General features: G+C 50.1%; 1 protein-coding gene across 1 annotated transcript in view; it reads left to right on the top strand.

Moving 5' to 3' along the window:
• The first annotated feature begins 222 nt into the window (after positions 1–222).
• Positions 223–26,674, top strand: part of LOC101828506 (fer-1-like protein 4) — a 38,773-nt gene continuing 12,321 nt past the window's right edge. The window contains exons 1-28 of the mRNA XM_040732665.1: positions 223–442; positions 667–722; positions 1,055–1,143; positions 1,225–1,324; positions 3,971–4,062; positions 4,225–4,266; positions 4,910–5,068; positions 5,525–5,585; positions 5,687–5,818; positions 6,038–6,100; positions 6,244–6,328; positions 6,597–6,756; positions 6,869–7,052; positions 7,634–7,820; positions 8,281–8,642; positions 9,054–9,162; positions 9,334–9,511; positions 9,601–9,721; positions 10,034–10,134; positions 14,812–14,899; positions 14,973–15,089; positions 16,816–16,968; positions 17,947–18,100; positions 18,203–18,327; positions 18,659–18,793; positions 19,035–19,208; positions 23,178–23,294; positions 23,388–23,549. Of these exons, the coding sequence (XP_040588599.1) occupies positions 364–442; positions 667–722; positions 1,055–1,143; positions 1,225–1,324; positions 3,971–4,062; positions 4,225–4,266; positions 4,910–5,068; positions 5,525–5,585; positions 5,687–5,818; positions 6,038–6,100; positions 6,244–6,328; positions 6,597–6,756; positions 6,869–7,052; positions 7,634–7,820; positions 8,281–8,642; positions 9,054–9,162; positions 9,334–9,511; positions 9,601–9,721; positions 10,034–10,134; positions 14,812–14,899; positions 14,973–15,089; positions 16,816–16,968; positions 17,947–18,100; positions 18,203–18,327; positions 18,659–18,793; positions 19,035–19,208; positions 23,178–23,294; positions 23,388–23,549 (3,585 nt within the window). The 5' untranslated portion in view covers positions 223–363. The remainder of the gene's footprint in view (positions 443–666; positions 723–1,054; positions 1,144–1,224; positions 1,325–3,970; positions 4,063–4,224; positions 4,267–4,909; positions 5,069–5,524; positions 5,586–5,686; positions 5,819–6,037; positions 6,101–6,243; positions 6,329–6,596; positions 6,757–6,868; positions 7,053–7,633; positions 7,821–8,280; positions 8,643–9,053; positions 9,163–9,333; positions 9,512–9,600; positions 9,722–10,033; positions 10,135–14,811; positions 14,900–14,972; positions 15,090–16,815; positions 16,969–17,946; positions 18,101–18,202; positions 18,328–18,658; positions 18,794–19,034; positions 19,209–23,177; positions 23,295–23,387; positions 23,550–26,674) is intronic.

The raw sequence follows: 26,674 nt of genomic DNA, 5'->3' as shown, positions 1-26,674 counted from the left end.
TTCAAGAGTTACTTCTGGTCATGGTGCTTCACCGCAGCGATAGGAAAGAACACCAAGACGTGAGGCCTCATAGGCTAGCAGGGGCCAGCCTTAGATCTTCTCCATTGGTACCTATCCCAGCTCCCACCCCACAAAGATGAGACGTGGGTTGAAGCTTCTTGCCATCCAGCCGATGGTAGAGGCAGAGCTTGGTGCTGACCCCGCCTCTCAGGCCTCAGACCTTCCCACCCATGACCTCCAGGCCTGCCCCCTGTGTGTTTGACTAGAGGGAAGGGACAGCTGAACCTGCCGGGTGAGTCCAGTGAGTCACGGACACCGGCAGGCGGAAGGGCAAGCAGGCAGACTGAGCCACAGCACTGTGCCATGGCTCTGACTGTGTGCGTGAGGCGCCTAACAGGGCTGCCAGGCATCCATGACCGACAAGTGCATCTCTGCTTCCGTGGTGAGACCTGCATGGGTGGTCTGGGGACTTTTAGAGCTGGGGGATTCTGGGTTCTTCATTCCGTCCGATTTAAATCCTTGCTCTATAACCGGTCTCCCTTCACCCTGGCTTCTACTTGTTTTCTTATCTTCCACTTTTCTTTAAGAGTGAGTGGGGAACTAGACGGTGGGCCATGGTTTGTGTATTTGGAGGGGCTGATAAATGACCAGCTTCATTTTGAGCAGGCTTTACCCAGAAAACAAGGAAAATTCGCTGTGGCCGAGAAGCAGATGTTGGTGAGGTCAGTATAGCTGCTTCCTGGCTGGAAAGAAGTCAGGATTTTCTGTTTGGGGTCCATGCTGGGGCAGGAGGGCTCATTCCTGGGCTCGGAAGGTGTGGTCTTCAGAAATACTGTGAGTCTCAGGTTTGAGAAGTCGGCCCTGGTTTGAGATGTCAGTGCTTGATTGGCAAGGAGTTCCAGATCAGCCCGAGATTGAAGTCAACTCCATGTTGGAGGGGTTTGTTGTAGGCTTGGGAGATCACTACTAGGTGTAGCCTCACATTTGAACAGTTGGGAATAGACTCTGTGAGGGTCAGCCTAGCATCCCGTTATGAACGTCTTCCCGTCCCCAGCTGTTTCGTTGGCCCCACTATGGATCTCCACTGGCTGGGGAGAGTCTGTCTGTACAGGTGGTCAACTGTAGCCATGTGTTCAGCCCCAGGTGAGTAAAGCTGGAGGAAGCCAGGGAAGGGCTTGGTGTCAACTGCCCATCTCACTCTTCTGTCTCGTGCCACTCTTCTAGGTCCCTGGGGACACTGGTGATCTCCCTGCAGCAGCTGCAAAGTGCTGGGCACTTGGTGCTGAGGGAAGCCCTAGTGGATGAGAAACTCCGAGTGTCCCCAGTAAGTGCCACCAGCCTACTGCCATCAGCAGGCCTGAGACTTCCTCCAAACAGAGGGTTCCGTTTAACTGAAGGGAAAACTTGAGTCAGACAGGAGTGGCAACAAGCACCAGGCCCCAGCTTAGGCGCCCTTTCTTACAGCCCCTGCCTGAGTCCTACAAGGCCAGACGCAGGCTATTTCTGAGTCCCAAGGGGTGTGGTGAGTGTACTGTTGCTCCTTGGGTGGGGGTAGGTTCACTTCTTTTACGGGCGACAGTGATGAACCTGGTAGGATTTTCCTGTTATTTCATGGAAGGTTGCGTATCCTTAAAAGAGGAGGAACTGGCTTCAAATCTCAGGTCTGCCACTTCCCACTGGAGAACCTAGTGGAGTTCAGCATCACTAAGCTGTTTCCTTATTCACACAATGCAGAGTCAGACTTTTTTTTTTTCATTCAGTTATTGGTTAAGTTCAAGGATGATAATGAGCTATAGGGATTCAGTGGTAAGCAAAACCAAATAAAGATTTGCTTTATTGAAGCTCACCAGCTGAACCAAGTGGGCCCAGCACTGAGCAAGCATCCACACAGGTAGAAGTAGATTTGCTGCTGGTGAATGTTACAGGGCTGGTAAGAGTCTATGAGTGTGTATAACCAGTCTGTGACCTAGACAGGGAGGAAGGAAGTTTCCCGGCGGAAACTTGAGCTCAGAACTGAAGGTTATAGCTAAGTAGGAAGGAAAATGTTCAGACAGAGGGTCCTGAATATGTGAAATCCTGATGTGCTGATCAGGGTGCTGATTGGGACAGAAACCTAGAATGAGATGGAGCTGGAAAAGTTGTCAGGGACCAGGCCACGTAGAGCTGTGAAGGCCAAGAACAGAGGAAGAATAGACTCAAGAGGTAACTTGCACATTGAAGTTGAGTTTTGTTGCTGTTTGTTTTGTATTTTCCAGGCTTAGCTTTGTTTGTTTTCAGTGCTGCTGAGTCCAAACCCACGCCTTTCTGAATGCTAGGCAAGCACTCTACCAACTGAGCTGGATCTCCAGCCTTAAGTCCTTTTCATTGATTTCCTTTTTATTTAGAACTGAGCACGGCAGTGCATACCCTTAATCCTGGCAGAGGCAGAGGCAGAGGCAGAGGCAGAGGCAGAGGCAGAGGCAGAGGCAGAGGCAGAGGCAGAGGCAGAGGCAGAGGCAGAGGCAGAGGCAGAGGCAGAGGCAGAGGCAGGTAAATCTCTCTGAGTTCCAGGCCAGCTTGGTTTACATGATGACTTCCAGGCTACACTAAAACCCTGTCTCAAAAATAATTTTAAACGTTATTTTTAGTTTTAAAAGTTTTTATTCAAGTAGGGCGGTGGTGGCACACGCTTTTAATCCCAGTACTTGGGAGGCAGAGACAGGCAGTTCTCTGTGAGTTCAAAACCAGCCTCGTCTACAAGAGCTAGTTCCAGGACAGCCTCCAAAGTCACAGAGAAACTCTGTTTCAAAAAAAAAAAAGATTTATTCATGTACTTTATTATGTATATAAGTACCCTGTCTGCATGTATGTCTGCCTGCAGGTATACCTGCAGGCCAGAAGAGGGAATCAGATCCGACTAGAGATGCTTGTGAATCATGATGTGGTTGCAGGGAATTGAACCCAAGTCCACTGGAAGAACAGTCAGTGCTCTTAACAGATGAGTCACTCTTCAGCCCTTAAACATGTATTTAGTTAGTTAGTTATTCTGATTTTTTGAGACAGGGTTTCTCAGGGAATCCCTGACTGTCCTGGAACTCATTCTGTAGACCAGGCTGGCCTCTAAACTCAGATATCTACCTGCCTCTGCCTCCTGAGTGCTGGGATTAAAGGTTTGTGTTACCACTGCCCAGTCAAACATTTATTTTTTATGTGTGAGTGGGTATATGTCCAGAAGTTAGAAGACACCTTCTAGGAATTGTTCTCTTCCTCCACTATGTATGCTCTGGGCATCAAACTCAGGTTGTCAGGCTTGCCAGCAAGCATCCTTTAACCTTCTAGGCCATCTCCCCAGACTATTGCCTGTAGTTCTTTTTGGTTTTTTGAGACAGGGTTTCTCTGTATTGTCTTGGACTCTGTCCTAGAACTCGCTTGGTAGACCAGGCTGGTCTTGAACTCACAGAAATCTGCCTGCCTCTGCCTCCCGAGTCCTGGGATTAAAGGCGCGTGCCACCAACGCCCGGCTTTGCCTGTAGTTCTTAAGAAGGCTGTAACTATTTTAAAAATCATGCTCTTTGTTAATTCTATGAGAACTTAATAGAATGTATTTTGATCATATTCACCCCCAACTCTTCCCATGTCTCCTCTCCACCCTCACCTCCCTTCCCATCCAACTGTGAGTTTGTTTGTTTTTTCACCCCTGACAATAGTTCAGTTTATGTTGCACGACTACTCTTAGGAGGAGGCTCTGCCCTGGAGTGTAGCTGACCCACCAGGGGTCTGTCATTAAAGACAGCTGACTTTACCTCTTCTAGCAGCTAGCAGATACAGAAGATTGTGAGCGCTAACAATATTGATAGTGAGAGAGGAGCATGTTACTACAGACACAGCCCGAAGGGTCTCTATTTTCAGACGATGTGGAATGCATTGTCCTGATATTCTCCTAACTCCATGTCAGTTTGAGGAGATCTATGAGCACCATATCTGGTTTCAGATCCAGGTGGAGCTTGACTTAAAGTATCAGCCCCCTGAGGGAGCTGCTGGAACCTGGGCAGAGGAGGACTTTGGGACACCCATTCGAGACAGGTAATTCTAAGCAAGGTCTGGTGTCTCCAGATGAAACTCGGCCTGTAGAGAGAAAAGGAGCATTTGTCCCTTGCTGGGTGTGCTGGGTACTGTGACCCTGAGTGTGTTTTCACCAGGTTGCCATTAAGTAGGCAGGGCTCACCTGTCTGTTTTCCCTCCCAGCTCAGAGTTGATCATCCCCAATGTGGGCTTCCAGGAGATGGAGTAAGTATGTGGGAGTGGCTGAGAGCCATGGGGTCAGTTTGGAGGCTGAGGACCAGTGACATGGAGTTAGTCCCAGAGTCTGAGATTCGAACGAATGAATGATGAGGTCAGAGGTCAATCCTTGCAGCAGGACTGGGTTCTGAAGTTAGAATGGTCTCAGGATTAAGAGCTCAAAGTCAGCCGGTGGTGGCGTACATCTTTAATCCCAGCACTCGAGAGACAGAGGCAGGCAGATCTCTGTGAGTTCGAGACCAGCCTGGTCTACAAGAGCTAGTTCCAGGACAGACTTCAAAGCCACAGAGAAACCCTGTCTCGAAAAAACCAAAAAAAAAAAAAAAAAAAAAAGTTCAAAGCCAAGTGTGGTGGCACATGCCTTTATTCCCAGCACTTGGAAGGCAGAGGCAGGCAGATCTCTGTGAGTTCAAGGCCAGCCTGGCCTACAAAGGGAGTTCCAGGACAGCCAGGGCTGTTACACGAAGAAACCCTGTCTCAAAAAAAAAAAAAAAAAGAAAAAAAAAGAATTAGTCCCAGAATAGCAGGGCCAATCTGGAATCAAAGGTCAATCATAAAATAAGCAAAAATAAGGGATGCCCAGCAACAGGTGACAGGTCCTAGCCATGACCTCTGAGGCCTTTCCCATCAGGCCTGGGGAGGCCGGGCTGGAGCGTCGGGCAGTGGCTCTGGGCCGAAGGCTAGCTCGAAGCCTAGGGACACAGGATGATGAGGAGAACGAGCTGGAGCTGGAGCTGGAGGACGAGCCTGACGTGGAGATCTCTGGGGTGGTGTTCAGTCCCCTCAAAAGGTAACGTGCTCCTGTGCACCTGCTCTCACACCCTGTGGCTGAGTCAGTGTTCCTCACACATAAGGCCACACCCATCCACACTAGGGTGTGGGGAGAGGTGGGGTCCCTGGTATCAAGGCTCATTTTACTCGTAGGCACACACACCCTCATGTTCAAACTCCGCTGTAGTGGCTCACGCTGGTTAGTAAAGAAACAGTCCTGTCTGCCGTTCACGTCAGTGCTACAGTGCTTAGAACAGCGCTGGCACATAGCGGGTCTCAATCAACCTTTGCTGAGCAAGCAAATGGGTTCAGAGCTCCAAGAATGAGTCAAACTCTGGATGTGGGCCTGAGACGAAGGTAGACAAAGGAGTCTGAAAGGACTTCAACTTCAAAAGTCCTTATCCCAGAGCCAGGCAACTGTGTGTGGGGGCGGGTGGGGAAGGGGAAGTGAACTCGACTCTATGCTTCTCTGTAGCCGCACCCTGGGCCTGTCCCGCGGGGATCCCTTCCAGGTGTGCAGAGCCCGGGACTTCCAGGTATGACCCTTGGGCCAAGCTCTAATCCTCGTGGACAGGTTCCTACCCTCATCCTGGTGGGTCTCACTCTCTTTCCTCCCTCTTTCGCATTCCTTACCTAGGTGGGGGTCACTGTTCTTGAGGCCCAGAAACTGGTGGGAGTCAATATTAACCCCTATGTGGCTGTGTGCGTGGGGGACCAGCGCCGAGTGACCACAACACAGCGTGGAACCAATTGCCCCTTCTACAATGAGGTGAGCAACACCAAGGAAGAGGTGGGCTTGAGAGAATGCAGGTGATCCAGAGGACATCCTGTCCCTGGAAAGGGCAGGCCTGGGTTCAATAGCGCTGGTTTTGTAAGGGAAGAGTGTAGGCACCTTTTAGGAACGGGACCGCATTCCCTTTGCAAGATTTCGGGGCAAGCTGAATGCACCTTTCACACCTACGCTCCCTCCCCTTCTCACTCAACCCAGTACTTCTTGTTCGATTTTCACAAGACTCGGCTTCACCTCCAAGACTTGCTGCTGGAGATCACTGTGAGTGGGAAAGAGGGTTATGTCGAGAAAGGGGTGATGCCCAGCTGAGTATTTGGGTGGCTGAGGCAGGAAGAGCACCATGGGACTTAAAGGAGGCAGGGAGAAAGGCGCCAAAGCACCAGGACTAACCCCTCTCTCCCCAGGCTTTCCACTCGCAGACTCTCCCATTCATGGCCACCAGGATAGGCACCTTCAGGATGGATCTGGGCATTGCCTTGGACCAGCCAGGTATTGAACCCATTCTCTCGTTGAAACTCATTTACATGAACAAAGACTCCAGAAACTGGGCTCTGGTCACCCACCTGTGCTGTCCCCAGTGCACTAACTTCTGAGACAGCCATCTCTTGCGATGGCTGACCTTTCCTGTACTTTGGCTCTTCTCTCTATGCCAGACAGACTGCTTCGCCCGAAACCCCAGCCATTGTTCAATGTCCTGAAACAACTCAAACATTCCTTAGGCTTCCTCTCACTCCTTGTCCTATCCCTCCATCTTTAGATGGGCATTTCCACCAAAAGTGGGCCCCTCTACATGATCCCTGCGACACCCGATCTGGGACCAAGGGCTTTGTCAAGATCACCTTGTCTGTGAGGGCACGCGGGGACCCTCCCCTTCCACTGCCACCTCCAGTCCCTGGGACCAGTTCAGACATCGAGAAGTGAGCTGGGGTGACATGGGAGTGGAGAATTGGAGGAGGCATGGCCTCAGGGGGTCAGAGGAGCAGAGGGGCTCAGGCCGTAGCTTTCCTCCTGAGTGGGGGCTGTTCCTAGGAATCTACTCCTGCCACGTGGGGTGCAGGCTGAGAGACCATGGGCACGCCTGCATGTACGTGTGTACCGTGCCCAGGGTCTTCCCACAGTGCGCACGGGGCTGCTAGGCAATCTGGCCCGTGCACTGCGTGAACAACACGTCCTCCTGGATCCCTATGTGCGGGTGAGCTTCCTGGGGCAGCAGGTAAGTCACTCTTGTCCCCCATGCCACAGCTGAGTCTTTTAAAAAATCATTTATTAAAGATATCTTTATTTATTCATTTTGAGATAAGGTTTTGCTATGTAGCCCTACCTGGCCTGGAACTCAGATTCCCTTGGTAGGATTTAGGCATGTTCGACAATGCCTAACTATTCTTATTCTTAATTATGCGTATGTATGAATATCTGTGTGGTATTCTGTGCACATGAGTGTAAGTGCCCACGGAGGCCTGAAGAGGGTGTCAGAGCCCCTGCAGCTGAGTCAAGGTCGGGGTGCGTTGCATGATGTGTGGACTGGGAAGCAAACTCACTCCCTGGAAGAGTACTTGCTCTCAACTTTAATCGCCCAGCTCTCTCTCCAGCCTTTATTATTTATTTTGTGTATGTGTGTGGGAGCGCTGAGTGCCATGGTGCATGTGAGGAGGTCAGAGGCCACCCTGCAGGAGGGACATCAGTATAGGACCTGGGGATCAAACTCAGGTCATCACACTTGATATCAAGCACCGCCACCCGCAGAACCATCTTTTGGGACCCGCACTAATCCCCTCTGTCTGACTCGGCCCTCAGGGTGAGACTTCTGTGCGTGCAGAGGAGACGGAGCCCGAGTGGAATGAGCAGTTGAGCTTTGTGGAACTCTTCCCGCCGCTAACACGTGGCCTTCGCCTGCAGCTGCGTGATGACGCACCGCTCCTGGATGTGGCACTAGCCACACATGTGCTGGACCTGAGGCAGATCTCGAACTCTGGCCGCGCAGGTGAGCGTAACCGGCCTCTGCGGGAAGAGGGGCCCTGTCTGCCCTGGCTCACATCGGCCCCTCAGAACAAAGAGCATCCTTAAAACACAGGTGGCCTAGGAAGGACCGTCCACCCCACAAAATGAACTCTTCTAAGCCAGGCTCTGCCTTCAGACCGTGACGGCCCCCCCCCCGTTTCAGTCAAGCCTTGCTGCAAAATGACCACTCTGAAGTCAGTGGCTTCAGTATCCACACCCCTCCGCCAATTACCACAGGACTAGTACTTCCGCCCCAGCCTCAGCTCCCCTCTGAAGCTTAGAGAGGTCCTCTGTCTGCTACTGTTTGTCACCGACCTGTTCCCTTCTAGAACTCAGCCTTCTCTTTCCCTCCCCCAACACCTGGGGGATACAAAGGTGTACAGTTCAGAGCAGTCTCCATTTACCCTGTGCTCTCCTCCAAACCCTGTTCTTGTCCCCCACAGCCGGGTTTAACCCTACTTTTGGTCCGGCCTGGGTGCCCCTCTATGGCTCGCTCCCCAGTGGCAGGTTCCGGGATGGTCTTCAAAGTCTCAACGAAGGTGTTGGAGAAGGCATTTGGTTCCGGGGCCGACTTCTGGTAGCTGTGTCCATGGAGGTGTTGGAAGGCAGAGTTGAATCTACATCCCCCCAGAGCACACAGGGGTCCAGATTGTCCCGACTCACTGGGAAGAAAAAGAAGAAGACCAAGCAGGGTCAAACCCCAGCTGGCGTTCCAAAGCCTGCGGATGCCGGTGCCAGTGGGGATGTACCTGTGGTTCCTGGTGCAGCGGAGGTGGAGGTGGAGGAGTTGCTGCCCCTGCCGGAGGTGTGGCTGGTAGTGGAGGCGGGGCTGGTGGTGGAGGCGGGGCTGGTGGTGGAGGCGGGGCTGGTGGTGGAGGCGGGGCTGGTGGTGGTGACCCTTGGCTCTAGGGCTTGTAAATCCCTTTCCAAGCATTGGAAATCATGATGCTGTTATCAGTTTGGGGACTTGGGTGGAGAATTCAGTGTGTGTGCACATGTGTGCTGGTGTACATGGATATGGCATATATAGAGGGCATGCATCAGAGAGAATCTGTCCTCTGGACCAGTGTATGGGGCAGCTACGAGGGGCCAAGAGGGAGGTAAGACACAGAGCTCCCTGAACCTTAGTCGATATCTTTCTGTGGGCATTGTGACCAAGCACAGCGCAGACTGCTCCTGGTGGGAGCTGACCCAGCTGACCTGCTCTCTTCCCCAGAACGCCCTGGCACCCTGCGAAGATTTCCTGCTTTTTGCCGTGGTCTTTGAGGCCACCATGATTGACCCTTCACTGGCCAAGCAGCCTATCAGCTTGGAGATTTCCATTGGTGTGTGGCCTAGATGAGCCCTGAAGGTCACGGGTTTGCCCTCTTGTTTCGGGCTTTAGGGCACAGGAGGGAGGCTCACTTTTGGGGAGAGTGGGGGCTTCTGCTCCTCCTGAGGCAGAGGCTGCAGAGGGATGCCTCAGACTGATGCTCTGATCCTTGTTCTGGGGGCAGGTCCTGCAGGTCGCAGAGAGGAGCAATTGGGCCAAAGGTCAAGGGCTGACGAGGGAGCTGAAGGCGGCATATCAGAAGCTCGGCCTCTCCTGGGACCCGAGAACAGACAGGCAGGGCAGGAGGAGGAAGAGTTGCTGGGGACACCTGATCAGTGGCCCGAGCCTGTAGATGGCAATGGGTAAGTGATCAGGGTGACTTGTAGGAGGGAATAGAGAGGCCCTCAAACTCTCAGGAGTCCCCCAACCTCCTCCCTTCTCTCTGGCCCAGGCCATACCTGTGCTTGCCTCTGCGGCACCGAAAGCCCTGCCTACAAGTATGGAGCCGCTGGGAGGATTATACGTGGCGCCTGCATAGCAGCAACAGTGTGTGCAAAGTGGCCGAGAGGCTGGTGAGAGCAAGGTGGCCCCCGCAGGGAAGGGCCCAGACACATGACAAGAGAGACTCAGCTTTTGAAGGTGCTCCAAAGTGGATACTAAGGGGTGGGGCTCATACCTTCTTGGTGCAGGGCCAGGAAGTGGGTGGACAAGGCTTGGAGTTCCTAGGCAGACCGAGGGTTACAAAGCTGTGGGAACTTGGAAAGGGGCGGGCACAGTGATAAATGGGGTGGAGTCAGAAGGGGACTAGAGAAGCAGAGCCAGGGTATGAATGGGGGGGGAGGGCCAGGGACCCTCCAGACTGACTTCTGCCGGAGCCCACACAGGACCAGGGCCTGCAGGAGGTTGAGAAGATGCAGCGCAGGTCGGGGCTGGGTGCCTGCACACGGCTTAAGCAGACTCTGGAAGAGCTGGTGGCTGGGAGCAGGTGAGCTGAGGGTCAGCCCTCTAAAGCCTATCCCTGGCCGGTTACAGGATGGGCAAGAGACTCACGGCAGCTGTTGAAATCAAGGGTGATTTCAAGCTGCATTTGTCCAGCATCTACAGAAGAAAGAGAATGAGAAGTGTTCATGTCAATGATGCTTGCTAGAGATCATGGGGTATTGGGTTCCTGGAGAAAGGAAAACCCTGCCCACCTCCATCCAGCCTATACCTGGCCAGCTTCTGCACCCATTTGTGGGCCCTTCTTCCTGATTCAGGGAGGAAGCTGCTTCCCCAGTTGCATGTCAGATACTGATTCAGTCTCCCCTCACCTCCCGCATAGCTAACTCTGCCATCATCTGTCTCTGCAGCACCCTTAACTCTTCCTTTCTCAGTTACCAGTTGTCGCTCTAACCACAGGAACTCATCCTAGCTGTTTTGGTCTTTCACCCTCACTGCCATGAATTTGATAACCTGCTCTAGGCACTTGAGTCCCTTTCTGAGGCTTTCTCAAGCATTTTCTCTCTACTCAGCCAATACTCGAGGCACTTGCCCTATCACTGCAATGGCCATGGTTTCTTTTCTGGGTGATGGGAGAACCGCTGAAGGTCTTGAAACTCTCATTTACAACTTGAGGATGGGTGGGGGAGAGATGGTGTGAGAGAAGGCAAGGTTACTAACAAGGCCTTGTAGTAGTTTAGGGGACGGGTGAACTGCACTGTGCAATGGAGATGAGAGCTGTGGATGCAACTCACTTGGCAGAGAGCTTGCCTGGCATGTACAGAGCCATGGGTTCAATCCCCAGCACTGCAGAAACCAGGTGTGTGGTGCATATTTGTAAGCCCAGCACTTGGGAGGTAGAGGCAGGAGGATCAGAAGTTCAAGGTCAGCCTCAGCTTGAGACCAGTGTGGCATACATGAGATCTTGTCTCAAAAACAAACAAACAAAAGTGGGGATTCACGGTTGGAGATGTCATCTCAGCACGGCTAGATGTAGAAGAGGAGAAAAGTGTGTGCAGTCACAGATGAGCTCCAAGATTTCAGAACCAGTATCCGTTTCCTCATTGCTGTGAAAGATCGCTCTCCAAAATTACTTAAGGACGAGTTTACCTTGGCTTACAGTTTTAGGGGTGAGTGTCCATTGTAGCAGGGAAAGCGTGGCACCAAGAGCAGGACACTGCTGACCACACCATACCTGCAGCCAGGAAGCAGGGAGGGTTGAATGCTTGGGCGCAGCTCACCTTCTCCATTTTAGTCAACCCAGAACCTCAGCCCATGAGACGGTGCCACCCACAGTTCTGGTGGGTCTTCCCAGATAAATTTACCCAATCTAAGCTGGGCAGTGGTGGTGCATACCTTTAATCCCAGCACTTTCAAGCAGAAGCAAGCAGATCTCTGTGAGTTCAAGGCCAGCCTGGTCTACAAAGGAAGTTCCAGGACAGCCAGAGCTGTTACACAGAGAAACCCTGTCTCAAAAAAAAAAAACCCTTAAAAATTATTCTTAGGGGCTAGAGAGATGGCTCAGCAGTTAAGAGCACTGACTGTTCTTCCAGAGGTCCTGAGTTCAATTCCCAGCAACCACATGGTGGCTCACAACCACCTTGAATGAGATCTGGTACCCTCTGCTGGCCTGTAGGCAGAAAGCTGTATACACAATAAATAAATAAAATATTTTTTAAAAATTATTCTTAATTAAAAAGTGGGGGCTGCTGAACATGGTGGCACATGACACTAATCCCTACACTTGTAGGCAGAGACAGACAGGTGGATCTCTGTGAGTTTAAGGCCAATCTACACAATAAGTTCCAGGACAGACAGAGTTAGATAGTGAGTCCTTGTCTCAGAGATAAAACAATAAATAAACAAATGTTTTTATTAAAAAGACAACGTTTTAAGTGATAGACGACTTAACAAGAATGAGAATATCCCAGTGCCAGAAGCTGTGAAGCCATAGATGTGGATTTTCACTTCTCCACCCGTATCTTTTGGGGCCAGGAGCTCATTCTTTTTTTTTTTTTTTTTTTTTTTTTTTGGTTTTTTTCGAGACAGGGTTTCTCTGTGGCTTTGGAGGCTGTCCTGGCACTCGCTCTGTAGACCAGGATAGGAGTGTCAGAGCTAATTCCATGACAGCCAGGGCTACACAGAGAAACTCTGTCTTGAACACACACACACACACACACAGAGAGGGGGTGTTGTATTGAGACTCTTTACAAAGTACATCTGACCTCAAAGTAGGGTACTGTTGGCTCAGCGATAGTGCCCAAGATTTAGGATCTTGAGTGACTGACTGAGATAAACATACCTGTGGGTGTCAGGATTGGCCTGGTCCTAAGATAACATAGAAGTTACTTAGGCTGTTGTAAAGTACAAGTGACATCACTCATGAGGGTGGGTTTTATGTCTTAGAAGCAATGCTAAGGTTTTTTGGGGGAAGGGGCTGGAATAAGTAAAATATAAATTCTAGGATAGGTGAACGAAGCCTGGCTCATCAGACAGCAAAGGATCATCAGGCTGTAAACTACAGTTAAGCACCTCATTCCATTGAAGAGATAAGCTATGCGTTCAACTTTCCCTGGCTTCCTTGGTGCTTATCTGTGTGCACAAAGATTTTTCTGCTCTCTACATAATTTATGGAGGAACAAAGAAGCCAGTGTGACACACAGTTGTTCTTCATGGGGCAAGGCATATTTAGCGAGGATGCAGATAATGGGCCAGATATGCAGAACCTTTTAGGCTATTTTTAGAGTTTTGTGTTTTAGCCTTAGATGAGAAGCAGCTACAGTAGAACAAAACAGATGGAAAGGTATTGACAGAATTTTGGGTGCTTTTGAGAATGTTCTATGGTGTGAGGGTGAGAACACCAACCAGTACAGCGAGGAGGTGACTGCGGTGGTCCTGGGTGAGAAATAATGGTCATTTAGTCTGGGTGATCCTAGAGGAAGATGGGCTAAGTGGTTAGATGCAGGATGCTAGTACATGCATATTGCGTGCATGTGGTGCTGGACATTAAAGTCAGCATCACACACACTAAGCATGTGCTCTATTGCTCACTTATGTACCCATTCTGATTCTGGTCACTTTCACCCCCCACCCCACCCCCAAAGACAAGCTCTCTCTGTGATGTAAGTGTTACGGCTCAGAAGTGAAAGGTATCCTGGCAGCCAAGAAATACCTACAGCTCTGTTTCAGTGGGGGACAATCCTTGTTCCAAGAAAGGTTTCCCTAATGCAAGTATAATAACTCTGCTTTAGCAGGGGAGGATTCTCCAGCTGGGTTGTCACAGCTCTGCTCCTCTCTGCTCCAGAGAAATGTTACAGCCCTGCTCAGCTTTCCCAGAGTGTAATAATTCTGCTTCCAGCAAGGGAAAGTTTCCCCAGCTACAGTGTTACAGTTCTGCTCTGCTCCTGCTCTGCTCTGTCCCAGTGAGAGTTGTTACAGCTCTGCTCTGCTCCAGTGAAGGTTGTTACAGCTCTGCTCTGCTCCAGTGAAGGTTGTTAAAGCTCTACTCTGCTACAGTGAAGGTTGTTAAAGCTCTTCTCTGCTAAGGGAGTTTCACTGCAGAAATGTAACAGTTCTGCTCTGCTCTGGCTGGAAGAGCTGGTACATCTCTGCTCTGCTTCAGGGAAAGAAAGTTGTTACAACAAACCTCACTGAAGAGATTTATTGGGAGAGAAGAATCCAGGAGAGTGGCTGCCTCTGTCAGGGTGGAAAAAGGGCAGCCCCAAATTGAACTGATACAGGGCTTATACAGGATTTCTTAGGGATGGGGCGTTCCAAGGTAGAGATTTTCAGGGCAGGTATTGGTAGGATCTGAATTCCTGAGTTTGGAACAAGCTCAGAGATTGCTTGGATTTTATGCTTAGGGATTGGTTGGATTTTATGCTTAGGGATTGGTTGGATTTTATGCTCAGGGACTGGTTGGATTTCAGTTATTGAATTGGTCAGGGGCAGGGTGTGTTTCTTTGGCTCAGGTCTCAGGGCCAGAGTTTTCTTTTCTTTTTCTTTCTTTTTTTCTTTGTTGTTGTTTTTGAGACAGAGTTTCTCTGTGGCTTTGGAGGCTGTCCTGGAACTAGTTCTTGTAGACCAGGCCGGTCTCGAACTCACAGAGATCTGCCTGCCTCTGCCTCCCAAGTGCTGGGATTAAAGGTGTGTGCCACCACTGCCCAGCTCACTGGCCCTTTTTACTCTATAGTTTATCCCTGGCCATCCTGGAACTCACTCTGTACACCAGGCTGGCCTAGAACTCACAGAGATCCACCTGCCTCTGCCTCCTGAGTGCTGGGATTAAAGGTGTCATATACCACTTCACCTGGAAGTCCAGCTATCTTTTAGTAAGGCTGGTGGAGACTACAGCAGGCATTCTCTGGTTGAGTGTAGGTATAGGACTCTCCCAGAAGGTAAACAAGTAGGGCCTGGTGCTGTAGGTCTTAGGCAGTGCTGGCAGGACTGTCAGGACATTTCTAACTAGCATGGAGAGGACTGTCAGGCTGTTGAGCCATAATTGAGGTATCCAGGGCAGGAGATGTTAAATATTGGTGGCTGCAGGCCTCAAAGGCCAGGCTGTACTTGGTGCATTTGGGCATGAGGCTGTCTGAGGAGGAAGGGCTGTCATGGTCAGGCCCAGGAGGCCTTCCTGAGGGAAGTGTTTCCGGGGTCCTGACCTCACCCTGACTTTTCTCTGCAGACAGTTCTGCCTCGGTGCTGAGCGCAGGATGATGACGCGACCCAACACCCTGGATCGATGCCGAGGGAAACTACTGCTGCACAGCTTGGTACAGGCTGGGACCGGGGAGGAGGGAGGGCTCCTAGATGAGCCCTTCCACTTACGGCTCCCCGCCCTCCCAGAATCTGATGGCGAAGCAAGGATTGCAGCTTTTACGGGGCCTGAGGCAGAGCAACATGCAGAGGAGGGTGGTGCTGGCCAAGAAGCTCCTGGCAAAACTGCATTTCCTGGCTCGGGAGGTGATGTCTAACCCACTACACTTTCCTACTCCACACTTCTCCCACCCCAGGTCTGGATTGGGCATGTGCAACAGCTGTCCTTTGGGAGGTGCCATCATGCCACGAGCTCCACGCAGCAGTCAAGAGGGAGGGAGGGAAGGGATCAGCGGGGATCCAGAGACTACTCCAGATCTTCTTGGAAGGACAGCTGACCGGCCTTCCTTGGGCATGATCTCCTTTGTTTAGTACGGTGGCTGGGATGTACGGGGAGAGCTCGTGCCTCTTTCTGCACTAAGCATCTGCTTGAGTTCTGGTGTGATTCTTCAAACAACCTTGCGGGAGGGGTCTGTGCCATTAACAGGCATGTGATGGAGGCTGACAGTCTAGCCATTGTGGCACAGCTGGTTAAGCAGCAGCAGGAATTCCAAGCATATTTGATAGTTGCAGTTTGGTGTGTGAGAGGAGGGATGCCCAGCGTGTGCAAATGCCCAGGACTGGGAGGCCTGGGCAGGTGGAAAACAGCATTGGAAGGAGGGGCAGGATAGGAGTGTCATCAAATTGAATCTCAGAGCAAAATTAATCTGCCTTCCGTCCTCCCCTTTCCCTCCCCCTCTCTTCCTGTGTCCCTCCCTCCCTCCCTCCTTCTCTTCCTCTCTCCCTCCCTCCATCTCACTCCTCCCCTTCCCCTCCCTCCCTCTCCCTCTTACGATAAGCATGCTTAACCACTAACTCACATCCCTATCCTGTCTTTAAAATTTGTAATGAAAGCCTCCCTTTGTCAAATGACATTTCATAACATAAATACGCATTCTATCTAGTGTCGTTTTTTAAAGGTTTATTTAGTTTATGTGTATAGATTCTTTGCCTGCCTCTTGCCTGGTGTCTGTGGTTAGAAGAGGACAGGAGATTCCTGGGAATGGAGCGACAGACGCACCTGAGCCACCGTGTGGGTGCTGGGGACAGAACCCAGGTCCTCTGGGAGAGCAGAGCAGTCAGAGCTCTTAAGCACTGAGCCAGCTCTGCAGTCCTAGTTTTATCTTTTTATTTTTTTGGTTTTTCGAGACAGGGTTTCTCTGTGGCTTTGGAGGCTGTCCTGGAACTAGCTCTTGTAGACCAGGCTGGCCTCAAATTCACAGAGATCCGCCTGCCTCTGCCTCCCGAGTGCTGGGATTAAAGGCGTGCGCCACCAACGCCCGGCTCTCTGTTTTTTTTGTTTTGTTTTGTTTTGTTTTTTGTTTGTTTTTTGAGTTTCTATTTTGTGAGATGAGATTTCTGGAGGTGTGTGGCTTTGAGTTTTGGGTGTGTGTGACTGTGAGTACATCTATGAATGCACTTAACACCATTGAATTGTAGACTTAAAAGTGACGAGGGCCACTGGGCCTTTAATCCCAGCACTCTGGAGGCAGAGGCAGGTGAATCTCTGTGAGTTCGAGACCAGCCTGGTCTACAAGATCGAGTTCCAGGACAGCCTCCAAAGCCACAGAGAAACCCTGTCTTGAATAACCAAATTAAAAAAAAAGTGACTGGGCAGAGTGCAGAATGCTATGTGGAGACTCTAGGTGGTCTAGGTGGTCTTCGAGTCTGAGGTGCCTTATGGTGCATCCAGGAGGAGAAGTCAGGGAGCAGGTGGCCACAGGACCAGGGGTTCAGAAAAGTCAGGGCATTAAAATTACACAGAGAGCCTAAGCTTCAGGATCAGATAGTATTAGCTGCAAAGGCTCCAGGCAACCCTGTCCTCCACTTGCAGCCGCAGCCACCCTTCCCTGATGTGATGGTCTGGATGATCAGCGGCCAGCGCCGTGTGGCCTATGCCCGCATCCCTGCCCAGGATGTGCTGTTCTCTGTGGTCGAAGAGGAGCGAGGCCGGCACTGTGGGAAGATCCAGAGTCTTCTGCTCACAGTGAGGCAGGGCCTGGGGTGGAGGTGCTGGTGAGAGCGGGGTTCCTAACACAGGACAGGACATGAGAGGTGACAGTCTGTGGCTTCCAACCAGGAACCTCTCTGGCTGTCTTGAACTCTCCAAAAAGTCAAAAGGAGGTTGTGGCTTTGTCAGGTCAGCTGAACAGCAAACCTGTCTGCCCTGGGCCTGTGCTGGCCCTTTGACTAACAAGGCTGACACATGGACAGGGTAATGAGGAGGAGGGTGACCATTCTTTTTTTTTTTTTTTTTTTTTTTTTTTTTTTGGTTTTTTCGAGACAGGGTTTCTTTGTGGCTTTGGAGGCTGTCCTGGAACTAGCTCTTGTAGACCAGGCTGGCCTCAAACTCACAGAGATCCACCTGCCTCTGCCTCCCAAGTGCTGGGATTAAAGGCGTGAGCCACCAACGCCCGGCCGTGACCATTCTTATAAGCAGAACTGGATTACACACAGGAATTTTCCAAATGAACTGTGTCTGGAAAAGATACTAGAACAGGTTTTGAACAGTGAGAAGCTGTGGCTCTTGACACAAAGGACAGAGAAAGATGTGTTGAGACTAGAAGGGACAAAGGAGAGAGGGCAGGTTATAATCTGCGCTTACTGCTGCGGGTCTGGGAAGTAGGGTAGTGTGAGGTGGGGGCGGATGGAGGACATGAAGCAAGATGCCTCGGTGGGAACAGAGGCACGCCTCCTGCAGTGGGAACAGAGGCAAGCCTCCTGCAGTGGGAACAGAGGGCATGCCTCCTGCAGTGGGAACAGAGGGCATGCCTCCTGCAGTGGGAACAGAGGCACGCCTCCTGCAGTGGGAACAGAGGGCATGCCTCCTGCAGTGGGAACAGAGGGCATGCCTCCTGCAGTGGGAACAGAGGGCATGCCTCCTGTACTGGGGAGCTTGGGTACCACTGGGCACAGAGGTTTGGGGCATGTTTTGGGGTGCCCAGCATGCCTCCTTCCCACACAGGTTCCTGGGGCAGCCCCTGGGGAGGTCTGTGCCAAGTTGGAGCTCTTCCTGTGGCTGGGGCTGGCCAAGCAAGCCAAGGCCTGCACCTCTGAGCTGCCCCCAGATCTTCTGCCTGAACCCTCGGCTGGACTGCCCCACAGCCTACACCGGGACGGTGAGTACAGGGCCAGGGGTCAGCCACCTTGCTCTTTGCCCTAGTCCGAGAACTCTAGTGGTGTCCTGAGCAAACATGGCTCCCTCCTTCCACTCACCCCAGACTTTAGCTACTTCCAGCTGCGGGCTCATCTGTACCAGGCCCGTGGTGTGTTGGCAGCAGATGACAGCGGCCTCTCAGACCCCTTTGCACGTGTCCTCATCTCTACCCAGTGCCAGACCACACGGGTGAGGGCCAGGCTCGGCTATGGGCAGAGGGGAGCAGGGGACAAGGGGCACTCTTGTCCAAGGCCCTAAGTTTCTCTTCCCACTTTGGGTTTTCAGCACTGGGCACTAGACAGGACCCTGGCCTGACTCAGTGATGGAGAACAGAAAAGCAGTTTCCTGGGGCTGACTTTAGGGCTAGAATATGAGAATGGCAGATGGTCATAGGGAGACAGCACAGTTGCACCCCTGCCTTTGGCGACAAACAGTTGAAGAATCTCTTCGGCTGCCCACTGGCATGTGTAGGGAGTCTGCTTCTGCTCTGCATTTGTCCTTTTCCTGCATGGTCCCCAAGGTCTTGGAGCAGACTCTGAGCCCCCTGTGGGATGAACTCTTGGTGTTTGACCAGCTGATTGTGGATGGCAGGCGGGAGCATTTGCAGGAGGAGCCTCCACTAGTGGTCATCAATGTCTTTGACCACAATAAGTTTGTAAGTGTGTCCCTCCCTCCACCCGGTCTCCAGTCTCCTCTTCCCTACTGTCTTGAGTCCTCCCCTCAGCTTCTGAGCACCCCCTCTCCCGTTTGCCTTTGAGACAGGGTCTCACTATGTAGTCCTGGCTGGCCTGGAACTCACAGAGGCTGTCCTTTCTGTTTCCTAAGTTCTGGGGTTAAACATGTAGCACCACAAGCAGTTACAGCATCCTTATTTCCTCAGCGCTTTGCCTCCACAGGGCCCTGCTGTGTTCCTGGGCAGGGCACTTGCAGCCCCAAGGGTAAAGCTGATAGAAGACCCATATCAGCGCCCAGAGCTGCAGTTCTTCCCCCTGAGGAAGGGGTCACAGGCTGCTGGAGAAGTCATTGCTACCTTTGAACTCATTGAGATGGACTACAGTGGCCACCTCGAGGTTAGAGTTCTCTGGCCTGGCTAGCAGGCTGTATCCATTCTTTTTGTTTGTTTGTTTGTTTGTTTGAGGCAGGGTTTCTCTGTGGCTTTGGAGGCTGTCCTGGAACTAGCTCTTGTAGACCGGGCTGGTCTCGAACTCATAGAGATCTATCTACCTGTCTCTGCCTCCCGAGTGCTGGGATAAAGGCGTGCGCCACCGCATCTGTATCCATTCTTACTCATCAGGCTATGCAGACTCAGGGTGCCCCAAGGATAACTGCCTGTCTCTTACCCAAGACAATGCTGGCTGCAGGGTTATCTTAGGGTGACCTTATTGTACACCTTAACCCCAGAATAACAGATGAACACATCTGAGGTTCATCTTGCCAGGATTCTACCCTAGAGAACCCAGACTGCTGTTCATCCTGGGTTTACCTCTCGTGAATGCCTCAGGCCTCCACACTGCTTTCTTTCTTTTTTTCATTCTCTCTTTTTTTAATTTTTATTATGTATTGAAATTAGAAACAACTTTCTTCACATGTCAGATCCAGCTCCCTCTCCGTCCCCTCCATGCCCGCTCCTCCCAACCAGCCCCCCAGCCTCCCACCCAATCCCCACTCTGTTCCCCAGGGAGGGTAAGGCCCTCCATGGGGGATCTCTAGAGTCTGCCATTTTGTTCTGGGGAGGGCCAAGGCCCTCTCCCAAGTGTCCAGATTGAGAGAGCATCCCTCATTGAGGGATGGGTGCCCAAAGTCCATTTGTGTGCCAGGGATAAATCCTGATCTACACCCAAAGCCCCATAGATTGTCTAGGCCTCCTCACTGACACCCACATTCAAGGGGTCTGGGTCAGCCCCATGCTGGCCTTTCAACCATCGGTCTGGGATCCAAGATCTCCCCCTTGTTCAGGTCAGCTGTCTTTGTGGGTTTCACCAGCCCAGTCTTGACCCCTTTGCTCACCACTCCTTCTTCTCTGTCACTGGGTTCCAGTGTGATCCCTGTAGATCTCTGGAGATCTCACTAGTGACAGATCTCTCCTCAAACCTAGAATGACTCTCTCTATTATGGTATCCTGCTCTCCTCTATTCTTCCCCCAACTCAATCTTCCTGCTCCCCCATGTCTTCCCCTCCCTTCCTCTTCTCCCCCTATCCTTTTCCTGACTTTCACTCCCCTCCCGTCCATGTTCCCAATCTTCTCAGGAGATCGTGCCTCATTCCACCTACTCTGGGGTACCATGCAATTTCTCTTAGGGTCCTACCTGTTTCCCAGATTCTCTGGCAGTCCACACTGCTTTCTGTACACGCATCTGCTTTCTGTACACACACATCTGCTTTCTGTACACACATCTGCTTTCTGTACACATGCATCTGCTTTCTGTACACACACACATCTGCTTTCTGTACACACATCTGCTTTCTGTACACGCATCTGCTTTCTGTACACACGCATCTGCTTTCTGTACACACATCTGCTTTCTGTACACACACATCTGCTTTCTGTACACACATCTGCTTTCTGTACACACGTCTGCTTTCTGTACACATGTCTGCTTTCTGTACACACATCTGCTTTCTGTACACACATCTGCTTTCTGTACACACATCTGCTTTCTGTACACACACATCTGCTTTCTGTACACACATCTGCTCTCTGTACACACACATCTGCTCTCTGTACACACACATCTGCTTTCTGTACACACACATCTGCTTTCTGTACACACTCATCTGCTTTCTGTACACACACATCTGCTTTCTGTACACACACATCTGCTTTCTGTACACACATCTGCTTTCTGTACACACATCTGCTTTCTGTACACATGTCTGCTTTCTGTACACATGTCTGCTTTCTGTACACACACATCTGCTTTCTGTACACACATCTGCTTTCTGTACACACACATCTGCTTTCTGTACACACACATCTGCTTTCTGTACACATGTCTGCTTTCTGTACACACACATCTGCTTTCTGTACACACACATCTGTTTTCTGTACACACATCTGCTTTCTGTACACACACATCTGCTTTCTGTACACACACATCTGCTTTCTGTACACACATCTGCTTTCTGTACACACATCTGCTTTCTGTACACACACATCTGCTCTCTGTACACACATGTGCTCTCTGTACACACATCTGCTTTCTGTACACACACATCTGCTTTCTATACACACACATCTGTTTTCTATACACATGCATCTGCTTTCTGTACACGCATCTGCTTTCTGTACACACTCATCTGCTTTCTGTACACACATCTACTTTCTGTACACGCATCTGCTTTCTGTACACACGCATCTGCTTTCTGTACACACTCATCTGCTTTCTGTACACACACATCTGCTTTCTGTACACACATCTGCTTTCTGTACACACGCATCTGCTTTCTGTGCACACATCTGCTTTCTGTACACACACATCTGCTTTCTGTACACACACATCTGCTTTCTGTACACACATCTGCTTTCTGTACACACATCTGCTTTCTGTACACACACATCTGCTTTCTGTACACACATCTGCTTTCTGTACACACGCATCTGCTCTCTGTACACACATCTGCCCTCTGTACCCACATCTGCTTTCTGTACACACATCTGCTTTCTGTACACACACATCTGCTTTCTGTACACACATCTGCTTTCTGTACACACGCATCTGCTCTCTGTACACACACATCTGCTTTCTGTACACACATCTGCTTTCTGTACACACATCTGCTTTCTGTACACACATCTGCTCTCTGTACACACTCATCTGTTTTCTGTACGCACATCTGCTTTCTGTACGCACATGTGTTTTCTGTACAGACACATCTGCTTTCTGTACACACATCTGCTTTCTGTACACACATCTGCTTTCTGTACACACACATCTGCTTTCTGTACACACACATCTGCTTTCTGTACACACACATCTGCTTTCTGTACACACATCTGCTTTCTGTACACACACATCTGCTTTCTGTACACACATCTGCTTTCTGTACACACTCATCTGCTATCTGTACACACACATCTGCTTTCTGTACACACACATCTGCTTTCTGTACACACTCATCTGCTTTCTGTACACACATCTGCTTTCTGTACACATGCATCTGCTTTCTGTACACACATCTGCTTTCTGTACACACACGTCTGCTTTCTGTACACACACATCTGCTTTCTGTACACGCATCTGCTTTCTGTACACGCATCTGCTTTCTGTACACACGCATCTGCTTTCTGTACACACGCATCTGCTTTCTGTACACACATCTGCTTTCTGTACACACTCATCTGCTTTCTGTACACACGCATCTGCTTTCTGTACACACTCATCTGCTTTCTGTACAGACACATCTGCTTTCTGTACACACATCTGCTTTCTGTACACACACATCTGCTTTCTGTACACACATCTGCTTTCTGTACACACATCTGCTTTCTGTACACACATCTGCTTTCTGTACACACATCTGCTTTCTGTACACTCACATCTGCTTTCTGTACACACATCTGCTTTCTGTACACACAACTGCTTTCTGGAAAATCTTTCCTATACACTCAGTGTTGTCTGGCTCCCTTGATTTGTACTTCACAGAAACTGTCTTAATCAGGGATTTTAGTGTTGTGAAGAGACAATATGACCACGGCAACTCTTATAAAGGAAAACATTTAGTGGGTACCTTAGAGTTTCAGGAATTTAGTCCATTATCATCGTGGTGGGACATGGCGGCATGCAGGCTAACATAGTGCTGGTGCTGAGTCCTTACACCTTGACTCACAGGCAACAGGAAGTGAACTGTTTCACTGTGTGTAGCTTTCGCATAGGAGAATTCAAAGCCCACCCCCACAGGGACACACTCCCTCCACCAAGGTCCCACCTACTCCAACAAGGTCATATCTCCCATTAGGGGCCACCACAGAAACCCATAGTCCATCTCCAAGCCTAGGCTTTCTCTGTTTCGGCATGAATCTAATTTATTTCTTCTTGTAGCCCACAGTGCCTAGTGATGTGGAGCCCCAGGATCTGGCATCTCTGGTTCAGCCTGTCTCTGGACACCTGAGCCTGCCTCCTAATGTGCGCCCTGTGCTCAGGGAGTTCCGTATTGAGGTAACGACAAGCACTCAAGACCTCTTCCCTTTCCCCAATCGGGTGGTGCCCTGTCAGCTTCCAGCCCTTGAATCTCCCCCTTCCCAACCCTAGGTGCTGTTCTGGGGTCTGAGAGGCCTGGGCCGTGTACACCTGTTTGAGGTGGAAAGGCCCCAGGTTGTCCTGGAAGTGGCTGGGAGACGTGTGGAGTCTGAAGTTCTGACCAGCTACCGCGAGAACCCTAACTTCACAGAGCTTGTCCAGCATGTGACCGTGGTAAGGGGGGCGGGCAGGACACAGGCTGTGGGCAGAGGAGTGAAGGGGGCGTAGGTAGTGAGCTTCCGCTGGCCAGGCTGTGGGCAGAGGAGTGAAAGGGGCGTAGGTAGTGAACTTCCGCTGGCCAGGCTGTGGGCAGAGGAGTGAAGGGGACGTAGGTAGTGAACTTCCGCTGGCCAGGCTGCGGGCAGAGGAGTGAAGGGGACGTAGGTAGTGAACTTCCGCTGGCTACATGACTGATTCAGGAGCAGCATCTCCATCAAAGACCAAATGTTCTGGACTCTCATCTTCAACCGTTCAACTTTGCTCCTGTGATGAGAGCAGCAATAGACAGAGTAGAAAGGAATATGGCTGTGCTCTGATAAAACTTATAAAAACTGGCAGTGGTAGGTACATGAGTCATGGCTGTAGTTCCCTGACCTGGATTAATCTATAGACTGGCGGCATTCCCTCGGCTCTGTTGAATGGGAGGCATTAGCCAGAGTCCTGAACGATCAAAAACATGAGAATTATCCAGTCTCTGAAACACAGGGGATGATGTGGAAAACACAGTACGGGGCTTCAGAGAGGGCTGGGCCACTGAGAGCCAGCACAGCTCTTCCGAGCCACATCGGGTCGAGCTCCAGCCTCTTAGACTTCTGGCCTCTGCAGGCACCTGTACTCTGTACATACCCCCACAAAGACACACGAGCACACACGCACAATTAAAATAAAATACATATTTAAAATGTGAGAATATGGTATATTTTTATAAATGAATAAGACTAATGATTTTTGAGGGGCCAGGTGCTGCAGCCCCGAGGCCTTACACATGGAGACTGGTACCACACCACGGAGCTGCTTCCTAACCCTTGTGGAGTTTCAGTTGTGGCTGAATGGATTTGGGGGTCAAATTCTGCCAATACAATTTAGGGTCTGGCCAAATCATCTGTCCTCCTGATTTTGTTTTTTATTTTGAGACATGGTAGCCTCAGTGACCTGGAACTCACTATATGGACAGGCTGGCCTTGAACTCATGAAGATCCTTCTGCCTCTGCCTCCTAAGTGCTGGGATTAAATGTGTCTGCTAAGGTGTTCAGACAAATCATTTGTATTATCTGAGATTCCGTTATTTTATCCTCTTTTTGCTTTTTATTGTTTGAGCCAAGGTCTTATTATGCAGCCCAGGCTGGCCTGGAACCTTAGATCTTCCAAAGCAGAACTTCCCTCCCCTCTGTCCCCTGTGGAGGTCAGAAGACAACTTTGAGAGGCCAGTTCCCCCTTCCCACCTTCACATGGGTCTCAGTCATCAGACTTGCCCTCAAGTGCTTTGCCCTGAGTCATTTGCCAGTCCTTTTTAGCTTTTTGATAAATCTCCATTCTGACTTCCATAGATGCTGCACCCATTTACACTCCTACCAGCATTAAGTAAGGGTTCCTCTTTCCCCACTTCCTTGCCAACATTTCTCGTTACTTCTTTTTTAAAATTTATTACATTTTAAATTGTGATCCCACGTATGCATTGTCCTCGAACACATGGCCAGGTGTGCAGGTCAGAGGACAAGCTGCAGGGGTCACTTCTTCCCTCCACCACGGGGACAGTTCGGACTGGATTTAGTTCTTCAGTCATGGCAGTTACGTGCTGAACTACTTCTCTTACATGTTTTCTTGAAGATAACCATTCTGACTGGGGAGAGATGGAAATTTCAAAGTAGTTTTAATTTGTGTTTCCTAAATGGCTAAGGATGTTGAACACTTTAAAAATATCTGTTGTGAGGTTGCAGGGATGGCTAAGCAATTAAGAGCATTGGCTACTCTTTCACAGGACCTGGATTCAATTCCCAGCACCCACATGGGGACTCACAATTGTGTATGACTCCAGTTCTAGGGAATCCAGTGCCCTCTCCTGGCCTCTTTGGGCACTGCATGCACATGGTACACAGACATTCATGCAGGCAAAATACCCACCCACGTTTTATTTATTTATTTTTGGGTTTTCAAGACAGGGTTTCTCTGTTTAGACCTAGCTGTCCTGGAACTCTCTATGTAGACCAGGCTGGCCTTGAACTCACAGAGATCCTCCTACCTCTGCCTCCCGAGTGCATTTGTTTCTTTTCTTTTTTTTTTCTTTTTGCAAATTATCTACTTAAGATTGGGGTTAATATCTAGGAAATATAAGGAACTGCAAAAATTAAACACATAACCAAACAATCCTATGTCTGACCTTTAGAGGCAAGGACCCACTGTGTAGCTCAAAGTGACCTCAAACTTGTCATGTATCCCATGACTCCCAAATACTGGGATTGCAGGTGTGTGCCACCACACCTTGGGCATCAAAGACCCTGTTTTAATACTGTCACCTTATGTTCCCTCTGAGTGATGTGTTTATAGGAACATATACATTCAGACTATACTAAGGGGTTCCCTTTCATCACTTGTTCCAAGGTTCAGATGGGGTGACCCACACTTTTCCATTGAGCATCTGGGATGAATGTACCCTCTTGTTGAGCTCAGTCGGGTCAAGTTGCTTCATAGTGTTTCTCACCTCTTGAACAAAACTTCATTGTTTTCTATCTAGTTATCCTATCCATTATCAGTATTAGGGCATTGAAATCTCAAGCTGTTTTCTGTGTTTCTCCAGCTCTGAGTATTGAATCCTGTGAATAGCACATGCTAGACATGCACGGCACTTCTTGGCCAGTGCCCCCGGCCTTATCTGTCACATTTTACTTTATTTTGAATTCTGTTGCTAGGTGCGTATCTGTTTACAGTTGTTTTAGCTTCCAACGTGCCACTGTAGAATGGTTCTCATTGTCTCTAGTAATTATATAGATAGTCCCTCACTGAGACACTTTTCCTAGGGAAGTCTAGGTGTGAATACTGATTTTTCACGATTTACTTCAAAGTATTACTCATTGTTTTTTGAGACAGGATCTCACTATGAAGCTCTGGCTGTCCTGGAACTCACTATATAGACCGGGCTGGCCTCAAACTCACAAAGATTCAGAGATCCACCAGTCTCTGCCTCCTGAGTACAGGGAATCATGGTGTGTGCCACCACGCCCAGCTATGATTATTTCTCATATTTAGGACATAGTGGCACACTTCTGTAATCCCAGAATTCAGAAGGCAGCCGCAGGAGAATC

This window comes from Mesocricetus auratus, unplaced genomic scaffold, assembly GCF_017639785.1.
Source record: "Mesocricetus auratus isolate SY011 unplaced genomic scaffold, BCM_Maur_2.0 Super-Scaffold_100028, whole genome shotgun sequence".
In the NCBI taxonomy this organism is placed as follows: domain Eukaryota; kingdom Metazoa; phylum Chordata; class Mammalia; order Rodentia; family Cricetidae; genus Mesocricetus; species Mesocricetus auratus.
Note: the sequence above shows the minus strand (reverse complement) of the source record. Positions and strands in the feature narration are given on the sequence as shown.